This window comes from Trichosurus vulpecula, chromosome 8, assembly GCF_011100635.1.
Source record: "Trichosurus vulpecula isolate mTriVul1 chromosome 8, mTriVul1.pri, whole genome shotgun sequence".
NCBI lineage: Eukaryota > Metazoa > Chordata > Mammalia > Diprotodontia > Phalangeridae > Trichosurus > Trichosurus vulpecula.
In genome coordinates this window covers 185,501,611-185,519,588 of record NC_050580.1, presented here as the reverse complement: position 1 = coordinate 185,519,588, position 17,978 = coordinate 185,501,611, and the positions used below count along the sequence as shown (strand labels likewise).

The window sequence follows — 17,978 nt, the reverse complement described above, 5'->3', positions numbered from 1 at the left end:
GATGAAGTGACTTACCACAGAGGTCACACAGCTAGTCAATACTAGAGCTAGGGCTAGAATCCAAGTGTCCTGACTCTGACTCCAGGGATTTTTTTGCTACATAAATCTTTAAAATGGAAAAGAACTGATATTAATAGTTAATGTGAGATTTGAGGATAATCTATTTATACTACTTGGGTGGTCAGAATTTTTAATGTGTAATTTTGCTTTAGTTCAGATTGATTGTGACTTGATATCCTTGAGAACCTAGAATGATAGACCTGATTCCCTTCAAAACAGTCATGTGTTCATATATAGCATAAGTGAATATTTAAATTTCCTGAACTGTATGAAAAATAATTACTGTACCTACATTCCTGGTATTTGGAAATTAGTGTCTGTTTGGATAATAGTGTTCTTGAAAACTTAGCTCATCTTTGCATGGGCTCCTTCCTGGGTATAACATGGTAAATGTTTTTTAATAGAAAGCAGTCATCCAAACTTCCTATTTCCCTTGACTTAGAAAATATGGCCCATTGCTTCCCAGGCTGACTCACCCCTTCATTGTATTTGGTTTTCTCTCAGCAATTCAGAGGAAGATGACACTGAGGAGGAGATTGTACACATGGGCAATTCGATCATGTCGTTTTATTCAGCACTCATAGACCTGCTGGGCCGCTGTGCACCTGAAATGCACGTAAGTGATTGGTGTTCCATTAGATTAACTACAATAAGAAGCAGTGTACTTTTTCATCCTGTTAATATGTTCCCTCATAGTTCTTGGCTAAAGAATCATGGCTAAAATCAAGTGTACTTTTCATTCCTACTGCCTGATTTAGTTGCTTTATGGGGAGATTTCTATATGTAATATATCCCTATATTTTATGTGGTTTCTCAATAGAATTCTTTCAGTATCTCTTCTATACATTTCCTTTTGGAAAGCATCACTGAATTATGATGAGGATCTTACTTGTGCTTTAGCAAAATGTAACAAATGGGGTCTATTGAAACAGTCTCATCATGGAAAGTAATTTTTACCACCAAGTTAGGCACCATGAAATAAATTCTCCTTATATTTAGTTATTTCTTAGTAGGAGATTCTATAGAATATCTCAGCCAAAGTGCCTTGTTTTTATTTGGGACTGGGGCTTTGGGATATGCGCTGGTTTTATCTTTGTTTTGTTTTTGTTTGATTTTCTTTGGGATCTATCCTTTGATGACACAATTTCAAATATATACCACAAAAATCTGAAAAAATGCTGGAAGCCACTGAATATTGCCTGGAGTAAAATCTTTCAGGGTGACACTACTATAAGTCTTTGTTTTATAAGTACTTACTTTATATTGGAAAAAAGAAATAAATTTCAGTAACTTGGAATGCATCAAGGAAATTAACTGTCCATATTGTATGCTTTTTACTTCATTTTCCCTGTTAAATTATAAGTTTAATTTATCAGTCTAAGAAAGAGAAAGGACTGTTTATATGTGTATGTTTGCTTTTCAGCTTAAAAAGTTGAGAAGTTCTCCCTGCCATCATCAAATTGGGAAGTCTGAAGAATAACCCCTGGGTTATTTCTGAAAGATTGGAAGCAATCTCTAATTAACCCCCCTACCCCCATTTATGGGTTTGTTTGCTTTTTAGTTTGGGAGAGTATGAGGCAATATGAAATAAAAAGAAAACATTAGAGCAAAAGGGAGCAAATAAATGAGAGAAACTTCTTGATAATTCTCTAGGAGAATTGTTTTCTTGCTCGTTATGGGCCTAGGTGTCTACTTTCCTGTCTATTTACCCCTGTGCATTCTAATTATTGTAGAGGATTTTCCAAAGGAATTTAGAATTCTGGACTGGGGATTGGTATAAATTTTAAGAATATGATAATATGCCACTTCATCCCACTTAATATTCATGGAAAGCAGACCCCATTAATCAATTTTTAAAAAAACATTTATTAGGCACCTATTACATGCCAGGCACCGTGCTAAGTGCCGGGGACACAAAAGAGGCAAAAGACAGCTTTTGTCTTCAAGGAGTTTACAATATAATAGGGGAGACAACATGCAAACAAATACATATAAAGCAAGCCATGTAGAGGATAAATAGGAAATAATCAACAGAGAGAAGGCACTAAAATTAAGAGGTGATAAGAAAGCCTTTCAGTTAAAAATGGGATTTTTGTTGGGACTTGAAGGAAGCCAATGGAGTCAGTGGGCAGAGGTGAGAAGGGAAAGCATTCCAGGCAAGGGAGACAGCCAGAGAAAATACCTGGAGCAAAGAGATAAAGTGTTTTATTACTGATCCAGAGGCCATTGTTACTGGATCAAAGAGTATGTAGCAGAAAGTAAGCTATAATAAAACTGGAAAGGTAAGAGGGGGCTTGATTATAAAGGATTTTGTGAATGCCAAATAGAGCATTTTGATATTTTGTTCCTGGAGGTGACAGGGAGCTGCTGAAGTTTACTGAGTTGGAGAATGATGTTGGAGAATGTGCTTTAGGAAAATCTCTTTGGCAGTTGAATGGAGGATAGAGTGAAGAGGGTAGGGACGTGAGGCAGGCAGATCCACCAGCAAGATATTGTCATAATCCAGGTGTGAGGTGATGAGGACCTACACTGGAGTAGTAACAATGTCAAAGAAGAAAAGAAGGTATTTTCGAGAGATGTTGCAGAGGTGAAATTGACAGGCCTTGGCAACAACTTGGATATGAGAGATAGTGAGGAGTTAAGGATGTGAGCCTGTTGTGAGCCTGAGGGACTCAGATGATGTTATTGCCCTCTACAATAAGGCTGGGAGGTTTGGGGGAGAAAATAATGAGTTGTGTTTTGGATATATTTAGCTTCAGATAGATGGACATCCAGTTTGAGATGTCTGAAAGGCAGTTGGAGATGTGAGGTCAGCAAAGAGGTTGGGGCAGGACAGGTAGATCTGAGAATCATCAACATAGAGATGGTAATGGAAGTTGATGAGATCAGCATGTGAAGTTCTATAAAGGGACAAGAGAAGAGGGCCCAGGACAGAACCCTGAGGGACATCTACAGTTAGAGCACATGTTCTGGATGAGGATCCAGCAAAAGAGACTGGGAAGAAGTGATCACATAGGTAGCAGGGGAATGAGGAGTGTTGTTCTGGAAAAAGCTAGAGAGAATAGAGTATCCAGGAGGAAAGGGTGATCAACAGATTATATTTTAATCAAATACTCATAATGTGTATGTAAATAATGTAGGCATGTATAATAGCCTCCTGCCAATATATTCCATTTTTTCTGATTCTATGACTGGATTGTTTATATACCCATTCAAATTATTTGATTAAGCTCTTCAAATCATGGACCTTTCAAATGAGAGATGTTGTTGCAAAAGATGTAGTATATTGAACTTTGAGTGAAAAATGTTTTTGTTCAAATTGCACCTCAGATGTTTACTAGTTGTTTGATAAGGGGCAAATAAATTTAATCTCTCAGATCTCCGTTTCCTGATCTGCAAAATGGGAATAATGAAAGAACCTACTTTATAGAAATTGGAAGTTAGGATGAGATAATGAGATAAAGGCCTTTAAAAACCTCAAAGTGGTATATAAAATGAGCTGTTGTTATCATCCTTATAAAGAGGTGTGCTATAAAGACAACAAAGGACAGAGGATTGTACTGAACAGCAAAATTCATGCTCTGTAACCCTAGTTCTTTCCCTACATGAATTGAGACAAAGTATTCATTCATCTCCATTTCACACTGTTTGTATTTTTGTATTTTTTTAATCTTAAAAAAATAAAAATAAAAACACCGTGAAGTTCTTTGAAGTCTTTGAGTGGCAAATATTAAATATCACTCAATTCTTTTCAGCATTTATAAACCATTCCTTACAGCTGTCACTTCAGCAAACTACATTTTCCCCACAGTTTCAGGTCTATCGTGAAGTATTAAAAAGCTTAAAACTTGAGTCAGGGTCTACATATTCAGGTCACCTCTGTGGGTTAATGCATAGATCCCTCTATCATCTTCATTCTCCTAACTCATTGAAGAATCATCTCAGATGTCACTTGGCAATGGGCAGTACATGCAGTTGCTATCATCATGAGAAGCTGCCTCTCTTCATTGATCCTGAAGTTCCACGAAAGCTATAATACTCAGGAGGTAGACAATGGTAGTGTAGCTAGCAGTGTATTGTTAATGTTCATTGTATGGTTTCTTAGAAATCTCTGTATCTTAGAGGGGAAAATGGGACATCTGCTCCCATTCCAAACCATAAAATACTCAAATAGTAATTCAGTTCCCCCATCACAGCTCATATTTGTAGGTGAAATTTGGTTCCTTAATTCTGTATTCTAATTTCTGATTAATAGTCCCACCAAGTAAATCAAATTATTTTCTTAGGCAGAATGTCTCTTTAGAAGCATTTCCAGTCAATTCAAACCTTTTTTCCTGTGATCCTAAATTAGGTTGTAATTGTGTAGCATGAAGATATATGCCTTAAAGAAAGCAGTTTGATCCCTTGATTTAGTCCTGTGTGTAGAAAATAGGAAATAGGAGCAACATTATGGGGTGCAGATAGGGAATATGTTATTTAGCATATTTAAACATAGGTTTCTGTTTTGACAGCTTATCCATACAGGAAAAGGGGAAGCCATCCGAATCAGGTCAATCCTTCGCTCCCTGGTCCCCACAGAAGATTTGGTAGGGATTATCAGTATCCCTTTGAAACTTCCCACCCTTAACAAAGGTAATGGTATCAGGATCACTTTTTTAAAGTTTATGAGCATATAATCTGAGAGTAGTACTTAAATATTTCTTTAAGGCTTTCCCTTGAGAAATTTGCTCGATTGGCAGAAATTACAAAGGGGAAAAATTGGGGACAGTTCCTATAATTCTCACATTTTCTCTGCTAGGTGTTACACATGAATTTACATCTAGTCCTTTTATGACATCTCCAGTTTTCCCCCAAATCAAAAGCTACTCGTTCTTTTCTTTCATTAGCATAGAGGTGCCATTGCCCACTGAATACCAGGTTACCTGTAATAAGACTGATGGGGTTAAGGGAGATAGAAAGTGTCTCTATGTCCCAGTGCCCATGTATTCTAGGAAATAAACTGCAGACATCTCAAGGCAGACAGACAGATCAGCTGTGAGGTCTCCCTTCATGCCTATGCCATAGTCCCTTGTCCTTCTCTGTCAAAAATCATGCAAAAATAGGTTATGTCCTAATGCCTAATGCCTCGTGTGGCTTATGGTTTAATTTACAATGCATCTTCCCTCAAAGTTCCTTGGCCTTTCTCAGGCACTGTATCTACAATTTGGGTAGCATTTTTCGAGGCTCAGCTCCCATGTTACCTCCTTCTAGAGCAATGATGTCAAACTCAAATAGAAACAAGGGCCACTAAACCATACTAACTCCATATTGACTTTGAAAATCACATATTAGCATTATCTATTTTCTATCTAATTTTTTATTTATTTTGTTAAATATTTCCCAGTTTTACTTTAATCTGGTTAGGGCTGAACCCAACATTTCAGCAGTGTGTTTTTGACCCCCTCTGTTCTAGAGGATTTTCCTGATCTTCCCAATGGTTAGGGCTCAATTCCCACCCTATAAATTGCCTTGTATTCATTTTATGTGTAGATTGTATGTTGTCTCCCTGGCTAATATAAATATAATACTGGCCCACATGTATCAAAGTTAGCTATCAAGAATCTGGTCCACCCTATCACCAAGGGAGACTATGATTATCACCTTTTTGGGGAGCAAGAGGAGGACAATGGTTGGGTGCTCACTCTTCCACTTGCCTTTCTCCAAGAGAACTATCAGGCTAAAAATATATCTGTCTATTTAACACATACCAAATACCTATAATCTGGTGATATGAAAATAATAAAGAAAGGGAGCAAAATAAATTAATAAAGAAAGAAATAAAGAATAAAAGCTACCATCTCTAGTCACTTTTAAGGGGAGAGCAACACCTAGCTTATTCTTGATAGTTTAGCTCCGTCTCATCTTCACCAAATGCTGGTTATGTAAAAGAAAATCACAGAAAGCTAGTAAATCTCATCAAAGTAAACAATAAACAGAAATTGGACATGTGATAGAATATCTATTTGTAGGTGAGACCACATCTCAGCTCAGCCACCAAAAGAGAGAACGATGTGGAGGTGGGTAAAGGAATTTCCCTTAGTAGTCAAGGTTTCCAGGTGCTAGGAATCAAGGGACATATTGGAGGTGTGGCTCTAGTCCATATTTCAAAAGTTTGTGTTTGCCCTTCTTAATTATTTTTCTCAAATTCTCTCTCAGAACTCAGAGGTTTCTCTCAGCCAATCAGAAGCCATGTCTCCTTCTGTATAAATAGTTCTCAGCATCACGATACAAGCCTTTAGGGAACCACACATCAGATCAATAATGTATGAAGAGTTTTGATCCAGCATTCACCTCTCTGATCAATATTTGAGTTCTTTCTCACAAGTTGGGTAATATCTTCTGTAGAACTCAAACAGCAGGTGTTTTAACAGCAAGAGCCAAATAATGAATTTTCTTAAGAAAATGCTACCAGAATCAAATGGTCCCTGGCCAGGAAATCAATAGACCTGGTCTTTGCTGTGTGACATTGTGCAGTTTAGCTAACAGTGTTACAATCTACTAAACAGAAGTGATTTTAAAATCATAGTCTCTTCCCCTCCATTCTTCACTAATCCTGGCCAAACCCTTTGCCTTCTGTCCTAATCTCATTATGAGAGCTAATTAGAGAACTTGTTATAAAGCCTGACTTTTTGGCAAAAAAGATTTAGCAGTATCATTTTAAAATCCTCCCATTTCTTTATTTAGAAGGGTAAAAAGCCACAGGGCAGCTTTGACTTCTGTCATCGAGAACTGTGATATTTTTTAAAGGGCTAATGAAATTTCTCTCCTTGTCTCAGATGGGTCAGTGAACGAGCCAGACATGGCTGCCAACTTTTGTCCTGACCACAAAGCACCTATGGTACTGTTCTTGGACCGTGTGTATGGTATTGAGGACCAAACTTTCCTCCTTCATCTTCTGGAGGTTGGATTTTTGCCTGACTTAAGAGCATCAGCCTCCCTGGACACAGTAAGTTACTGAAATAAGAACTGTGTTTTTCTGCTGTGATTATATTTGGTAGCTGAGTTCAATTCAGTATTTGCAGGAATCCAAATTCTACAAGTACTTATTCAAGAGCTTGACCAGTAGCCACCTTTGGCCTTAAAACATTCCATCTCCCTTCTTGTTTTCAAACCCAAAGAGGAAAGAGGTTGACTACTTGCAGAGTGTCTAACCTGTGCTGAAGCTCAAGGCATTTAATTCCCCATACTGAGAAAAAGTGACCCAGCCTTTGGAATAAATTATATTTTAATTGGTAACCCAGAAATATGCCATTCTCAGACTGAGAATGAGGGAGAATTCTGACAGATATTTGTGACATAGAAATAATAAGTATTTTAAATAAACTTTTTTGATATTTTGTTTCTTACATCACTCATTGTGTCAAGTATCTCTCCTCCTCACAAAGAGACATCTCATTGATGAATAGTTTTAGAGACAAAAAAAAAGTCAGCGCAACTGATTGATAAATTGAAAAAGTCTGAAAACATGTATAATGTATATAACAACTGTGAACCTTCTGCTTCCATGAAGGGATTGGCTGGGGGTGTCCTCTCATATCTTTACATTTGAATCCTGTTTGATCATTATAATTTTGTTACATTTACTTTTGATTTTCCATTTACATGTTTATAATTGCTTAGTATAATATAGTCTTGACTCTGCTTATTTCACTCTGCATCAGTTTGTGTAGGTCTTTGTATGTTTTTCTGTATTTGTCTTTAATCATTTCTTATAGCAAAATAATATTCCGTTACATTCATGTATCACAGTTTGCTTGGTCATTCCCCAATTGATGGGTGTCTACTTTGTTTCTAGTTCTTAATTATCACAAAAAGTGCTGCTTTAAATGTTTTGGAGAATATGAGTACTTTTTTTCTTATTGATAGCTTTCTTGGGTATAGTATGATCTTCCAGAGACTCTCAGTAATGGAGTCTCTGGTTCAAAGGGTATGGACATTTTATTCACTTTATTTGCATAATTCCAAATTACTTTGCAAAATGGTTGTACTATTTCACAACTTCACCAACAGTGTGTTAGTGTGCCTATCTTTCTATAATTCCTCCAACAATGACTAGCCATTTTTGTAATTTTTGCCAATTTTCGAGGTGTGGGGTAAAACTTCAGGGCTATTTTGATTTGCATTTCTCCTGTTATTACTGATTTGGAGCATTTTGTCATGTGGTTGTGAATACTTTGAAGGTCTTCTTTTAAAAACAGTTTGTTCATGTCTTTTGACCATTCATCTATTGGGGAATGGCTATTAGTTTGAGATACACACGCACATGTACACATACACACACACATATATGTATGTATTTTCATTTATTTGTCATTTATATATCTTAGATACTGAATCCTTATCAGAGAAATTTGATAAAGATTCTTTTCCCATTTGATCACTTCCCTTTTTATCATAGATGCATTAATGTTGTCCATGCAGAAGCTTTTCGGTTTCAAGTAAAGTTATCTATTTTACCTTTTATAATTGTCTCTATCTCTTACTAAGTTAAGCATATATCTCCTACCTATATCTGTGAGAGATATACGATATGTTTCTCTTCTAATATTTTTATAGTATGATCTCTAATATTAAGATCACATATCCATGTAGAATGTATTGTGAAATATAGTATAAGGTGCTGGTCTAAGGGAAGAGGAATTTTGTAAAGATGTGTTTATAGAACCCCAAAGAATGTACAGTACAGCTTATTGTGCTGTGGAGCCAAAACCATACTTCAGGCTGGCAAATTCTATTGGATAATTAAAATCCTTCATCTGAACTACTTCTGTTTTGAACATTTTTAATGAATTTCCAGACTTAAAAAATTATTTTGTAAATACCCCCTGAGGCCCCTGAGGAAAGCATACAGTTTGTAATAGATCAGACTAAAAGCACATGCTTTTCTAGTATTTGTTGTTCAAACATTGTACTTATCCAAACATCTCAGTGCTACATTGAAATGTGCTATATTGAACTCCTCAGCCAACAAACTATGGCATCTCATTTCTGATAATGAAGAAATTTATAAGAAACTAAAAATTAAATCTCTGTCCTATCTCATTTTAATAATCCTATTAAAATGACAAGTTTGAAGAGTTTGATTATTTTTTCTCCTTCGGACAGTTACCTAGAGTCAAAAATTTTACTAGTTATAGGTGTCACCAGAAATGTCTCTGCAGTTTAGAGAGGGTGGTTTCCCAAACCAAACTTCAGTGGCTACAATATCATTAATGGGGCTACTTCCTCCATTGGTATAGATCACAATCCAATTACACCTTTTCTTCCTATCTGATCCTTATATATGTCCTTCCATAGAGCCCCCAAAGAGCATCCGCTTAATGGGCTGGAGGCCTTCCTCTCAATCTTTTAACATTGAATGGGTATTGTTAAAGCATTAAAGCTGTCTTTTTTGTATTACTCTTACCACATGGCTTACCTTCTTTCCCAATCAACAATTTCCTGCAATGTATCTTTTATACCCCTTCTTGCCTGTGATCCTAAAGATACTGAATTTATCTTAGATAATTATACTTTACCGTATTAGTTGTGATAATCCCAAGCATGGGGATCATAGGAGAAGGCAGGAAGGAAAAGAGTTCATTTGTTAAGCACTCTATGTACCAGGCACTTTGCTAAACACTTTACAAATGCTGATCCTCAGAATAACCATGAGAGGTGGGTGCTATTGTTTTCATCATTTTACAGTTGAGGAAAGTGAGGCAAAAAGAGGTTAAGTGACTTGCCCAGGGTGATATAGCTTATAAATATCTGGGGCCAGATTTTAACTCAGTTCCGAATCCAGGCTCAGCACTCTATTCACCATACCACTTGTTGTTGCTGTCGTGTTTGTCCTTCACTCTCAAAGAGGACCGTGGCATCAGGGAAATGATGACATGACTTGCAGTTGACTTTGATTTGAGTGAGGGAGGCCTGTGCAAGGTCACCAGCCTCACTTTCTCCTCCAGAGCCATCTGGGTCCAGTGCCAGATATTCATCAGGATGACTGGAGATGGCCCAGGATGCACTCACCATACCACTTAACTGCCTTTCAAAGGAGAGACCTTGGAGGCTGTCTAGTGCAACTTCCTTGTTTTATGACTGAGGAAACTGGCCCAGGAAAGTTAAGTGACTTGCTCAAGTTAACACAGATAGACATTTCATTTGAACCCAAGTCCTTTGACTCCAGAGCCAGAACTTTTCCCACTGTGCTATGAAAAACAGTTGGATATAGTAGAAAGACTGTTATATATAGTAGCAGAAGAGACCTGTGTTCAAATCATAAGGCTTGAATTCAAATTTTATAGGATCAATTAGGTTTATATTTGGAACAGACCATAAAGTCCAGGAAATCCAACCTCCCTCATTTTATAGATGAGGAAACTGTTGTTCATAGAATTTAAATAGTTTACCCAGTCACACAGTTAGTATTTGAGGCAAGATTTGAACCCAAGTCTTCCTGGATCCAAATCCAGTATCCTATTCACTATGTCGTGTTTCCTTTTTCTGACAGTTCCTAGGTATGTATGTAATCCTGTGCAAATCATTTATCCTCTCAGAACCTTAATTTTCTTGTCTGTAAAAGGAGAATAGTGATGCTTATACTACTTGCCTAAACCTTTAATCAGTATGTAAACATGAATTATTATTAGTTATTTATTATTACTAGTTATTTACCAAAGACCTCAATAATTCAAGTTCTTTAAGCATGTTTTCTGAAATTTACCTCCTTGCCTAGCGTCGGAACAGTCACGTATAAGAATTTAAACACAGTTTGAGACATTAATAGTTTTCAACACCTTTAGCACTTCTCTTTTTTCAGAGGCTTATTTCAGAAGTGTGTACCTTTAAGTCATTTATACTCCTTGTAAATTGCTTTCAACACTTGTAAATTTAACCAGTGGGATACAGTTCTGCTTCCTATGTGCATCTCTGAATGAAATAGTTTGATTGATTGATTTGTCTCAAAATTGCTAATTATAACCAGCAATGCTTTAGGGAAAAAGATTATCAAGTTGAGAGCTTCCCAGTAAGCCAGAAAAGAGTTGAAGCCACATTAGAAAATTAATAGCGTTACAGCTGGAAGTCTTTTAAAATGCTGAAGTTATTGTGTTAGGCTGATTAGTGCACCAAATGGGATGGGTGCCAAGGGCTTGGGAATGCAAAGATCTACTTTCTGAGATTGATTATAAATGCTTACTACAAAGCATCCATATGGGATTCAATGGCTTTATTTCTTAGGTGTTTTGCCACTAATTGCCTCTGTGCTTCTAAAAAAGTCACTTTCCTGCTTTGCCTCAATTTCTCTGAGAAATGATGTGAGTGAAGATCAGTCACATCACAAGATTGCCAGAGGGAAAGGCCAAGGAGCAATCGGCAAGCCCCTTCAGTACTTAGTAAGTCTGTCAGAGATGAAGTAAAAAGTAAGACTGAAATAAAGTGGAAAGGCATTTGATAAGAGAAATAATATAATAGATATATCCATTCATATTCCTCTTCCTCAAGGAGTCAGTTATACTGATAGAGAGATAGCAAGCCAGCTAGCTAGGTAAATAGACAGATAGAAGATAGATTTTTTTTTTTACTAAACCAGTTTTCATTGTTATAAGGAAGCTTCCTGTGAGAAACTTCATCTACTAACTCAGATGGGAAGTTATACCATAACACATAATCTCTTTTTTTACTTTTAAGAAAAAATTGTGTTTTCAACATTAACTTTTATAAGATTTTAAGTTCTAAATTCCCCACCTCCAGATGGCATACAATCTGACTTAGGCTATACGTGTATGATCATATTAAACATAGTTCTACATTAGTCATGTTATGAAAGAAGAATCAGAACAAAAGGGAAAACCATGAGAAAGAAAAAACAAAAAGTAATCCAGAAAAGAGACAATAGTATGCTTCAATCTGCATTGAAGCCACAATTATTTCTCTGGGTGTGGATAGCATTTTCCATCACAAGTTGTTTAGAATTGTCTTAGATCATTGCATAGCAGAGAAGAGCTAAATCTAACAAAGTCGGTCATTGCAAAATGTTGCATTACTTGTACAGTGCCTAGCACATAATCTTAGAGAGTTTCCCAAAGCACAGGGACTAAGTGATTTCCCCATGGTCCTACAATCATTATGACAAAGGGGGAAGGTCTCCCTGAGTCTAAGCTGCTTTGCATTTGTTGCCCTGGCTGGTTTCAGCTCCACAGAACAAGGTGTACCTGCCAAGATAAGCTCATCAATTCTAAACTCCCCACCATGTGTCTAACTCAGCTTATGTTGAAACTACCTCCCTCAGCCTCCTCTCCCTTTGGAATGGTGGGCTGGAGGGGGGGAGTACCAAATTCCTTCAATGCCTTCCTTTATTGAAGGCAGGAACTGGACTTAGTTTACTCTACTTTGCACCTGCTGCTCTGCCTACTTTCAGTTCCACAGAACAAGTTGCCCTTGTGCCAGGTACCCCTTAGTGTTCCTTGCCCTTTTCACATACTCCCCTTTCCTAATCCTTTTATGTGTTGTCTGCCTCTTTAGATTATAAGCTACTTGAGGACAAATTAGTGCCTTTTTTATTGTGTCCCTAGCACTTAGCACATAGCACATAGTAGGCACTTAGTAAATATTTTTCGTATTACATTGAGCCTCTATTTCCACTCCCTATGCCATGTTGCCTCACACTTTTCTCCATATTGGCTATTTAATAAACATGTGTTCTATTGAATTATTTTTCCTATGCACCAAATAAAACCAACAGTTTCTCACGAAAGTCCTGTGTTACCTATTGACAGACTATGAGGATGAGCTCATTATTAGGGAGTTGGTTATCAGGATAAATATTTTGGACAGAGTAAACTAAATAGGCAAATGTGTAAAACAACACTTTGTCACTTCTACAATGACAGTAGCTAAAGGATAGGGAAGAAGGCTGATAATGACAGCTTTTACTCCACAAGTATTAATTTATCCATTGGCATTCTTAATTTTCAATGTTTGTTTACAAACTGAGTTGACATGTCCATATTGATATCCTTACTACAAATAAAAAGCAAAAGACATGTAGAAGTTTTAACTAAATGGAAGAAAATAACTCATGAGTTCTCTTCAGGTCAATAAAGATGGTGGGAAAGTTTGTTTTATTGTTCGTCTAAAAGACAAAAAAAAAAACCCATTTCATGGATGAGTTGATCATCTCATCTTATAGTGTATACCGTAGTATACATAACCAGATCATTATAAAGATGATTCCGGCTTAGGTACCAACATGTGTTGTAGAAAATAAAGAAGAGAAATTATTTGGAAAAACTTTAAACTATCCTTCAAAATAAAACATGTACCTTGAAATTTGCTAATTTAAGTTTAAAAAATGAACTCAAGGGAAAAGAATGAAAAACTACTTTAGAAAATATTATTCCAGACAAAGAGATTGAAGAAAATAAAGACTCTTCAAGAAAAAATTTTTAAAGTATTACATGTGGCAAGCAACAAATGAGCTACCCCCAAAATGAACCTGACATGTCTTAACAAACAAGAAATAACTGGTCACTTAATTTAACAGCTATTTCAAAATTGGCTTTCTAGAAGTATCAGATCATTAGGGCAAAGGATAAAGTAAATGTTAAGTTGGAAGAAAGGATAAAAGATGAGCATATACCACATATGACTGTAGTAGCTCCAGCTTGACTTTCAATGTAAAAAAAACTGCTGATTCCAAAAAATAGCCAAAAGATGTTCCTTCATCATTTTAGATGAGTTTAATTAATACCGTTGTTATCATGGGGAGGCCAAAAGTATTGAGATAGTTCCTTATTCAAAAGATGCTTCATCTCCTTGTCAAGTAAATAGATACGAAACACAAGGGAAGCACCGTTTTAGAGTAAAACACACTCACAAAGCATCACTATGAAAGATTTAGAGAACAACTGTTTTCCCAAAAGGTATTCTACTTTAAAAATTCCTAAATTAATGTAATTCTTAAATTCTTAATATTCTTTTAAAAATTCTCGACATACTTTTAAATATTTAAACTTTAAAAAAATTCTACCTGTTCCCCATACCACTTCAGCCAATTTAAAATGAAACCTTGAATCCACTGCCCCAAACTGGAATAATGGAAATTTATCCTGGTTGTGGGACTTCTTTCCTGATTTACATTGTTGTTATTCTATCTATATAACTTTGCCTTGTTGACCAGGAGAACTTGTATGTCCGTTAACATCTGATTGTATATTGCAAAGGAAAGATTAGGTTTGACTTTAGACTATATAGAAATAAGTATAGCAATTTGTGATCCACAGGTAAAGTGTGTAAGACCATGAAGTATACCCACATACCTTGCCTGTCACACAACCCTGCATGTTCTAGAATGATCAATGTGTGTCACTTATATTGTAATATGTCTGCTTATTCTGAAATGATCTAGAATGGTAAATGTATTATGAAATAACATATCCATATGTATCTGAAGATCTGTCTGTGATGATAGATGGAGATAAATTAGTCCAAAGTATAAAAGGAGGAAGCCATCTTGACTGTGCGAGGCACTTGTAAGGATAGATCCTTACCTGCCAACATCTTGTAGCCTATGTATCCCTAGAATAGGAGTGGAGCATTTCAGAGGGACCAAAGCCACATATTTGTTTACTTTAGGTTGTGAGGGCAGGGACTGACTTTTACCTCTTTTTGTATTCCCAGCACTTAACACAGTGCCTGGCCCTTAGTAGGTGCTTTATAACTGTTTATTGACTGCCTGAGACCTACAACTCCTTCTTCCCTTTTACCATTTGCAGTTTGAATGTTGCTAAGTAAGTAAATGCAGTTTTGTTGTATTATATGTTGCATGGACCTTTCTTTGTCAGGAATAATTTAGCAATATCAGATCAAAGGATTCATGAAATAAGTTTATTCATAATTTAATCACCCATACTAGCAAAACAAGTGAAAAAATGCGTATTTCCTAGATTATAACATGCTCCTCCTTGGAGGATTGGAGGACCCATTTATTTAATTCTTCAGTGTAGCTATCTTGCCATTATAGATGAGTGATAAGATGGACCAAGTTCAAAGTGCCTTCAGTGATCTAAATTAATCCATAAGGGCAAAGTCAATATCTTTAACACTCATGTTCTTTTGGTGATGCTGTTGAGCTATAAGTAATGATACATCATGATTTAAGAATAATCAAAATTACAAATGATCCAAGAGGCAATGGAGATGTATATAATGAGTGTCTGATTGTGGTATGTTACCAATGATTTGTACAAGTATACACAAAGTAGCTTTAAGGACATATGTGATCGGAATGAGAAGCAATAGGACCACTTCAGTGCAACATTGGTACCCCCAAAACATGCTTAAAACACAGAGGAAGCTGTCAAGCACATACAAAAAAGGACTAGAATTGATCAACAAACATTTACGAAGCACTTACTATGTTCCAAGCACTATGCTAAAGGCTGGGGGTCAAAATAGAGAGGAAACAAACCCAGTCCTTAGGGAGCTTAATTTGGAGGAAACGTAATTTCTTATATAAATACACAAAATAAAATAATGGGGAGTTAAGGCCACTAGAAACTTGGGAGATGGGGGAGGATTGAGAAAGGGTTCATGTTATGATATATAAGCTGTTTTAAATAAAGCAAAGGATTCTAAGAGGCAGAATTGAAGAGGAAGTGTGTTTCGGTCATGGATATAGGAGATGTAATATCATGTGAAGAGTATCAAGAAAATTTGGCTGGACCATAGATTGCAGAAAGGGGAATAATGACTAAAAAGGCAAGAAAGATAGATTGGGGCTAGTTGTAAATGGCTCTAAAAGCCCAAGAGAAAAGCTTATATTTTGTCCCGGAGTCAACAGTAGGAAGTTCTTAGAGTTTATTGAGTTGGAGCTTGATGTGGTCCAGCTTGAGCTTTAGGGAAATCACTTTTATAGCTGTGTGAAGGATAGACTGAAGTGGAGAATGAATTGAAACAGTATTAAGATTCGTTAGTATCTAAGATGTATTAGAAGAGTTTTGCAGCATTTCAGGTAAAAAATAAGGGCCTGACTTATGCTGATGGCTATGTGAGAAGGGAGAAAACAACAGATATGAGAGATGTTATGGAGGAAAACATGAATCACATAGGACAGAATATTTGTAAAAATTGCAGTTTATACTGGTGAAAGGAATACTCACACCAATGAAATTGTAGGTTATCCAAGTATGTAAGTAAAGTCATACTTGCATGTTTTACTGAGGTTTGTTATCCCAAGCCGCAAAGGTTTTGAATATGGGCCCAATAGTGGACTGTGTGTTTGTCATCTGAGGATCAGTCTGGCTCAGTGGGGAGAGGCTCATCACGGAAAGGCTGGCCAACACATTATACCATTCATGGTTCCAAAAGACTGATTATGATAGATAGATAGATAGATAGATAGATAGATAGATAGATAGATAGATAGATAGTCAGACAGACTATCCATTACAGAGAAGTGACAAATTTAGCATACAAAATGAGGCATATTTATATTTTATACAATTATCGAAGTAATTTCTTTTGCTCTACTACATATTTGTTACAAAAATTTATTTTTCTCTTTTTTCAGTTCCATAGGGGTTGGTAGGGAGAAAAAAATAGATTTCTGTTCACTATAAAAAGGTGAGGGAATTTTACAGATGTGAAATATTGCTTGCATTTTCAGATAAAATCACTTATTAGTTTTACTTGGCTGCTTTTCTTTGTCACAAGAGAACTCTTACAAAGTGGGAATAATCTATAAATATATGTAATGTAAAAACAAAATACATCAAGAAATGTTTTTAAAAATTCATCAAGAACGGAGGAGTTGTGATTTGTATTAGTGGAGGACATACCTACACTGATGAAATTGAGGATCTTTCAAAGTTAAATGTATACATACACACACACACAGAATAAAGTTCTCATACTGGTTTCAATAAGGTGGCTATGTTTCATCTCAGTACAGTATATATATTTTAGTAGAACTCAGTATGAAGAAGGCAGCCTGTCAGTTTTTGCCTCTGAGTTAATTCACTAACAAATAGCCTTTTGTTTGATTGGCCTTTTGTGTTCATTTTTATTTTTTTGTTTTTTGGTTTTTTTTTTTACTTTTCACTTAATTTGTTTCATTTTACCTGCAAAATGGTACCTCTAGTGAAAAAGTGAACAGTCATACTCTCTGTTTCTTTATCTTCTGTGAAACACTAAAACGTGTAAGACATACCTAAGACATAGGAAAATATGGTGAGGGTGATTATGCTTTGTTGAGCATCTCCAAATATGATTAATCATTATTTCTTTCTCTTTTCCCTAGGTTTCTTTGAGTACCACAGAGGTGGCCCTTGCACTGAATAGATATCTGTGTTCTGCTGTGCTCCCTCTCCTCACAAGACATGCTCCTTTGTTTGCTGGAACAGAGCATTATACCTCTCTGATTGATTCCACACTTCAAACCATCTATAGACTCTCCAAGGGACGCTCCCTCACCAAAGCACAGAGAGATACTATAGAAGAATGCCTGCTTGCTATCTGCAAGTAAGTACTATCCTTATATATTTCTCATTGATATTTGTTCATTTGAATTCAATCGCACGTAAGTGTGCACATGAATATAATTGTACATATGAGAACTTGAAGTCTGGGGCATCTTCCTATAAATTTGACCCTCAACTGTATACTTTCTCCAAAAACTCTCTTTACCCCATCCCCTATTCATTTTGCCTCTTCAGTCAATTGCCTCCCATCACCTCAGTCCTCTTACTGTTATCTGATTACCACAGAATGGTAGTCAGTGCTGACTAGAGTACTAAGGATTAGGTACCTAAGATCCTACATTATATAAGATGAATAGTCAGACTACCACCTCCTCAGCCAACACAAGATTTTCATTGCTTAGGGTGGTTTGGATGTTA

At 36.3% G+C, this 17,978-nt stretch overlaps 1 protein-coding gene across 1 annotated transcript in view; it reads left to right on the top strand.

Moving 5' to 3' along the window:
* Positions 1-17,978, top strand: part of RYR3 (ryanodine receptor 3) — a 633,352-nt gene that overhangs the window by 426,271 nt on the left and 189,103 nt on the right. The window contains exons 45-48 of the mRNA XM_036736677.1: positions 565-676; positions 4,572-4,692; positions 6,876-7,045; positions 17,381-17,601. Coding sequence (XP_036592572.1) covers positions 565-676; positions 4,572-4,692; positions 6,876-7,045; positions 17,381-17,601 — 624 coding nt within the window. The remainder of the gene's footprint in view (positions 1-564; positions 677-4,571; positions 4,693-6,875; positions 7,046-17,380; positions 17,602-17,978) is intronic.